Source organism: Clupea harengus, chromosome 1, assembly GCF_900700415.2.
Source record: "Clupea harengus chromosome 1, Ch_v2.0.2, whole genome shotgun sequence".
NCBI classification, from domain to species: Eukaryota; Metazoa; Chordata; class Actinopteri; order Clupeiformes; family Clupeidae; genus Clupea; species Clupea harengus.
In genome coordinates, this window is record NC_045152.1 from 24,921,319 (window position 1) to 24,928,845 (window position 7,527).

General features: G+C 45.0%; 1 protein-coding gene across 1 annotated transcript in view; it reads right to left on the reverse strand.

The window, feature by feature from the left end:
• sdk2a (sidekick cell adhesion molecule 2a) overlaps positions 1–5,668 on the reverse strand; it is an 87,445-nt gene extending 81,777 nt beyond the window's left edge. The window contains exon 1 of the mRNA XM_031573043.2: positions 4,880–5,668. Within this exon, the coding sequence (XP_031428903.1) occupies positions 4,880–5,018 (139 nt within the window). The 5' untranslated portion in view covers positions 5,019–5,668. The remainder of the gene's footprint in view (positions 1–4,879) is intronic.
• Between the last annotated feature and the right edge of the window lie 1,859 nt (positions 5,669–7,527).

Here is a 7,527-nt window from a genome sequence, read left to right on the forward strand (position 1 = left end):
GACAAGCCCTCTCTCGAGTAGTTAATCGGAGAATGCTCTCTTTTCCTTCTTTTTTTCGTTTTCCTCTTTTGTCTTAGTCTCCCATTTTCAATTTTTTCAATGTGACCTCCTATCTCCAGTTAAATAGCATATGGCACACAGCAAAGGGATCAAAATGATATCAGTGAAACACTTCCATAAGGCACATTATCAGACTGAGCTATTGAAATCATATTAAATTACCATACCCATTACATGGGACTGATAAAGTCAGCAGGGACTGATGTGACTATGTTTGTGACACCTCAATTACTGCCGACTACCGAAGCAATTATGAAGGAATCTTAGTTGATTTACACCCTAATGAAAGTATTAACAGGAATTCTTTCAGATTTCCCCCGACCAAATCTGCCCCATTTTCTGGGTATTCACAGCAGAGAATAGGACTGCCTTCCACAGTAAAGCTGTGTATTGGCATGAATCAGGCGATACGATACATGTCATGATATCATGGGTGACAGTTCAATATATCGCGATATATTGCAATAAAATGCAATTTGGGTTTAACACAACACAAAATGAACCACTGTCTATCACAAATCTTTGCATGTAAACCCCATTAATCAAAAATTGGTTCAGTGTTTTTGAGAATTAATACAGTATCACAAAACATAATATCCTGACACTCGAGCATATCAATAAAAAAACACCCAGTTCCTCGTCAGCCGTGTGGCACGCCTGCTATGGCAACACACTGCTCATTCCACGCTCAACAAAAATCACTTACGAATGCTGACACCCAGTCAAATGTCTTTAGGCTTGCCACTGCATGGCAGCCATTCAGGGGAACAGGAAAATACAAGGCAGGCTTGGCCCTGTAGAAATACTGACAGCTTACCCCTACCAGCACATGCCAATTACCAGGAACAGGGGTGTGTGCCAAAACCCTAACGTCCAAACTAATCTGATTATACTTCCATTATGAACTATAAACACAGTTTTGCTGCTTGAGTGACTCAGTCAAAGGCTTGCCCCCACCCTTCTAGCACCCAACCCCAGCCCCTCCCTGTCCCCTCTCGGTTAAATCGGTTTCCCTCTGAGTCACTTGTTACTGACACGACACGCCGCCCCTCAAAATGGGTCACGGTTCCTCCAAAATGAGGGATGGCAACACAACATCCAGGAGCTGGGTTTATTGTTTGTTCCTGTTATTTATCATCCAGAAGGGGTACTGCTGTGCTGAAGCCACCCCCCCCCCTCCCCCCACCCTCAGATGTGTGCCTTCCTTTGACTGGAATCTGTCCTCTGGTTGCATGAATAAACAGCTCAAGACCAGCGGCCAGGATAAGGAGTTGGAGCCAGACGGGAGGCCAGGCGCTGAACAGACACCGCCGCTCCGATGGGAGGGTGGGGGGTGGGTGGTGAGGGGTGGGGTATGGAGGGGCGGTGCAGGCTGTCATCCAGTTTCACCTGGGGCTACGGGCACGAAGAAAAGCTGCGTGCTGAGAAGAGCTCGTTCAGCCGGGAGAGAAATGCATGTTATTTGTCAAAAATTCACGAGACATCTGTTCCAATTCTGAAATTCAGCCCCTAAGACGTTTAATTAAATAAGTGTCATGAAAGCCAGAGATAAATATGCCATAAATACTGCGTGTGCATAATTATGGCATCTGCATCCAGGGGGCAATGACACTCCCTCCTGATAATGGTCCATCTGGGCAGTCAAACGCACTGCTTGCTTTTGCAGGGGGGCTACTCATGCACCGGGGAAGGCCTGGCTCCTGCACTGCTGCAGAACTACTGCAGAACTACTGCAGAACGTTAAGAGTTCTCTTTGCCTTTAGAATGGGTCAGAAACGTGAACATATATTGTCCATCCATGAGTAGTGTTACATCTGGCTCATGATGAAATGTGTACTAAACACATGTACTTTTAAGTGTGTGTGTGAAATCAACTCAAATTATATGACATAGAGATAGATAGATAGATATACATAGATAGATAGATAGATAGATAGATAGATAGATCAATAAATAAAGAGCGAAGGAGAGAGAGAGAGAGAGAGCTTGGTCAGACATCAGAAGCGGGGAGTTTTAATCACATAAGGATTTGAGCATTTTAAATGAATTCCTTTTTTTGTAAGCACGGTGGATTATCAAATATAATCGTAAGATTTAAAGATTGGGAAATGGCTGACAGCTGTCAAGCAGCATAATAATGTGCCGCTAAAAAAATGATACCAGTCTTGGCTTGGCAGGATGTCAATGCAGCTATCCAGATTACTCCAAAACATACCCAACAAATGCCTGCAGAGAGCCTGAACTCACACACACACCCATGCAGACACAAATGCTCTCTCTCACTCTCTCTCTCTCTCTCTCTGTCTCTCTCTCTCTCTCTCTCTCTCTCTCTCTCTCTCTCTCTTTCCTGCCCTCAGACATTATTTTAAAAGAATCACTGAACATAATTTTTCTGCTGCAAACACACATACGTAGCTCCATGCTTATGTCATTCTCGGGGGAGCCATCTTCTCTCTTGTAGGTTTTGTGTGACTGTGTGTGTGTGTGTGTGTACATCTATCTGTGTTTGTGTGTGTGTGTGTGTGTGTGTGTGTGTGTGTGTGTGTGTGTGTGTGTGTTTAGGTGCGCATGGATGTCACTGTATGTGTATGTGTGTGTTGTTTTTAAATGAGCATGAAGAAGACTCTCTACAGTAGCAGAAGCCCTGCACTGCTGGGGATAGGTTCCTCTGTGGATCCCGTCAGGTATCACCACGTGAATTAAAGCACAGCACACTATTAAACACAGCGGGAGCCAAGCTCACTGGAGCTCAGCGCCTCTGGAAAAAACAAGAACAAGACACCTCGGACTCCCGAGGGGGGGCGGCTGTGCGCCTTCTGAGCTCCCTAATTTATGGAAACCTCTCGGCTCTCGCGCCCCCTTCTCCAAGGACGAGTGAACCCTTTCTGCCTCGTTCGAGGCCACAGCCACTCCGACACTCATTAGCGGCCAACTCTTGAACAAATAAACGCTCCCCCCCCCAGCCCCCCATGGGGAGAATGGGCACTGTAGAGGCTACGCTGCCCTGTGGTTCGCGGTGCCCCCCTCTGTGAGGAATGCGGGCAGTTTCCTGTGACGCATGTTACCGCCCTCTGTGAGCAAGTACAAACTCTCCCCTGCCTGCCTGCTGTGATTGACAGCTCGAGGTTCTACCTTGAGCGATGAGCGCCTGTATGACATAGAGAACAGAAGGGGGGGACTGTGACAGGAAATGGGCAAAAAGCTCTCATCCCATCTCTCTGCCTGTCAAAGAACATCGGATCCAGAGGCTTCTCTTCCTGTTCACAGCTCCGAATCAACCTCAGTTGGAAGGAGCTGGCAGGGGGGGATAAGCTTTGGTGGGGGACTACAGAATGAAAACGGGCTTCAGAGAAGCTCTGAATGAAAGTATGAATCAATGGGGACAAAATCAAGAGAGCCATCTCAGGCAATAAACCAACAAACACTAGACCTTCATGGGCTCTCAGCGTGTTTACAAGAGCCGGATGATAATCAGCGCTACTGTTATTGTGCCGTGCATAATAAGAGATGCCTCAGCACTTCTGAGATAAGGTTGGGGGCACTTTATATCCCAGCGCGCTCTCTTCAAAGACAAACAGGCCCGTAGATTATGCCGCTTTTAGCACTTCAACGCTTAGGGCCGCTGCGATTATCTGATGCGTAACGGTGTACCCACAGTAAAGCAGGGAGTGAGCACAGACCATCTCCTCGCTCAAGCCTCGTCAAAGAGCATGGCTCAGTGGTCTGAGTAGCAGCCATCTGCCTCGTGATGGCTACTTAAGTTTTATTGCTATTTATGGATGAGGGACCAAGACTCAGAGCCCAGCAGGGCACCTTTTTCAAAAGGGCACATGCCCCCTTACCGCCCTCCAAAAAAACAAACAAAAAAAAACTCAATGGAACGAAAACATGAAAAGGTCAGGAGCGGAGATCAGAGGTCCGCAGCCTCAACATCTGACTGGCTGGACTGACCAGACATCTTTCATTTTCATGACTTTTATCAGGCTGACTTCCTTTCTCTTTCTGGCTAACACCACCACCACCTATCTGCCTCTTTTCTGACTCACCTATTTGCTTCACCCCTCCAATGCAGATCAGCTTCTGGTGAATACAACTCTATCACTCTGCATTAAGATGGTTTTGTAGGATAAAGTATATGACATCTGTATTAATCACAATGAACATGTCAAAAATGTCAATATGTAATAAAGCAGAAAGCTTTCGTTTTATTTGATTTATTTAAAATGTTATGTTTACTGGATCCTTATTGAAATGAATGATATCCAATTATGTATAGGGAATACAGTTCTGATGACAGCTTCAACAATTACATTTCAGTGCAGGAGAATATATGACTAATGGACGGTCGTCTCATTGGCCCTGACAATGAGCAAACAGTGATAGAACAGCTGAAAATTACTAAACGCTTTTAAGTGCACTATTTCATCACTCTCTCAAGTTGATGCAAATGTCTTTTTCTAAGAGGAGTTTTTATTTAATTTTTTTTATAACGTATTTCTGCATATAAAACATCTCATGGCTGGAGGCTATCCGCAACGCTCTTTGAACTTAACCCCTTGCGTAGGAGTACTGAAGCAATTGGGTTACAATAATAACAACTAGAATCCAGTGATCTTCTCCCTTCGGGATAACCACTGACGATAACCCAGTGGGACACAGAATGTATCAGTAGCGAGTTACATAGTGACTAAAGTGACAGAAAATTGTTCTGTGGTTATGGTTGTCATAGGAGGGACACAGACCTCACAGCCAGGCAAATCACTTGAGAAATGTCCATCCCCGGAGCTTTCGTGAAAGAAAATAACCACCTTGTCCTTACCTTGAGCTCGTGAACAGTGGATGAGCAAAGCAGTCAGCATCCAGCTGAAGGCACACTTCAGTCCGAACGAACGCCAGAACATGGTCCAAAGTGACACTGAGCCGACAGCGAGCGTCCGTCCACGCCACGCTGGAAACATGTTGCTCTACAGCCAGTTTCCCCAGAGTCCCAAGGAGACTGTGCGCGTCAAGCTCGCTGCGTGGATTCGGCGCGAGAGCACTGACTGGCTTGCAGATGCTGAGGCTCAGTGAGAGAGGTCCTGTGAGGGCTGAACTGAGGTGGAGTCTACGAAACACAATAGTACCACTGAGGGCTGTCTAAAGCTAAGCGATATTGTACCGGTCATTCAAAGTTAATTTGACTGTGAAAATGCAGTATCGTCTATTTGGGCGAACACAGAACTCCTGTCAAGAGCAATTCCAAGTGATTCCTCTATGTTGAATACCAGTTGACCTGAATTTTGTTAATGTCTCTTGAAAAGCTAGACTTCTACCACTGGGCTGCTCAAAGTGTACAGAGATGACGACTTCACGACATGTTGTCCAAAGAGCAAAAATACCTCAGAACTCCAAGCTTCAAGGGGTGATGGCACTCCAGGTGACATACCTGTTCGCGCAGACTTTACTGAAATAACTAAAACGCTTTACACAGCCGTAGAGAACAGGGAGGCACGCGGAGGTGAACGGCGCCGGATTGCAGTGTAGGTGCGTCTTGATTGCAATGCCCTCTCTTTGCGCCAGGGAGTATGTGTAGCTGCGCTGAGTGTGTGCTTGGAGCGCTGGAGTGAGGTGGTTTGTACGAGGTTGCCATCACGTGGCGCAGCGCAGCATCACTTGCCTGGTCGCATCCAGTACACGTAACGTTGTCAGGGGAGCTGTCACTCTTTTTCGAAGCTTGTGAAGTTCGAGCGAATAGTGCTCCCAGCAAAACAAAAAAAACGCACATATGTTTAGGTCTACCATGTAACAAAGTATGTCGGTCAAAACAATGTATTTATGAACACTCTGTTGACCCATTCAAGTCCGCTCATATACCGGTAGCTATTATTTGAGTGCATTCAATTTTTACTTTGCGCGTAGCTCGCCATGAAATTATTTCACATGCTCATTGTTTGTTTTGAGAGTCAAACACACCATTCAATTATTAATATAATGGTAATTTGCATGTGGTAGCGAAATTGTTTCGGATATGTAAGTTGCTTTGTCTAGACACACCGTTAAGCGAAGGGATTCATCCTCCGGCAATAATACGTTCCCTTCCGTGACGGGAGGCTCAACGCGGGCTTTGATCCTAGGGACAGAAATGTGGTTTTGAATCCTGAGTAGCGGATCCACTGACAAGTCAGCTAGTTAGCTGAGCAAGCTATGACTCACAGCCTGCGCAAAGGTTTTGGGAGAACGGAGAGAACTGCTGTAATTGAAGGTGTTAATAATATAGATATGACAATGGCAATATAACAAAAAAAAACAGAGGAGGATGATGAACAGCAATGCATTATTTCTAGTTCCCAGATAACATACAGTACAAATTATGTGTACAGTACAGATAGGATGTCTTGACGAAATATGCTTAAGGGAAGATGTTTTAAGAATATGAGGGAGGCATAATCAGTATATGAAAAGAAATTGATGATTGTTTTCATGCACATCTTGTCTTTGCATTCCTCCCCTGACCAAGTGGGGCCGATACATCTTCAGATGAGTTCAGTCCTCCACAGGACTTAGCACATGCATCCAGTCTTTCACAAAGCTGAAATTTCCTGAAAATGATGCTTAATTTTCACAAATAACACAAAACAAAAAACACTGTGCACGCTAAACGTTGGAGATGAAGGATGATAAGACATACTCGTTTTGGATGCTGCTATCTTGAATATCATGAAAACATTGCCATGACATGGAATAGAAAACCTAATTTAATACCAACAAAATCTAATTTAGATGTACAGATACGTGTCAGTATATGTACAATATTACTTAATGTTACTCAAATATGAAGATGTGCTACTCAAGAATATTTCCATATTACTCCCACATTAGAAGAGGATTCTCAAACATTTAATGTGATTTATATCATGTACAGACATAGCTAATGCCAATCTTTGTTTGATTTGTTTGACAGACTGCTGTGCATCGAAAAGCTTTGCCTTCTGCGGGACAATAGGGAATAGTAGACAATAGAGAACTGTGTTGAAAGGCTCAGCACTCTGAAAGTCTCTAAAGTGTGAAAGTGAAAACAGGTGGTGGAAGAAAAAAAAATGTATTTTGTTGTTGCAATAGTTTTCACCGTGGTGACATATCTTGAGGCGGGAGCCCGTTTCAGAGTGGCAATAATTCTAAGCAAGCAGCGAGGGATAGAGAGAGGGAATCCTAGAGCATGTGGAATAAAGTTGAAGACACCATGGTCTACCTGCTCCAGCGAGCCCACTCTCAACGGGACAAAGCGGGCATTACTGTGAGGATTATGTTCTTTGATTTCTTCAGTGCCTTTAACACGATCCAGACTACACATCTGTATGGGAAGCTCCAAAAGATGCAGGTAGACGCCTCCACAGGCTCCTGGATCATTGACTACCTGATGGACAGATTGCAGTCACCCCACCTGGCCTTGAATCTTGGGTACCAAACCTGCACCCTGACCGCAATGCC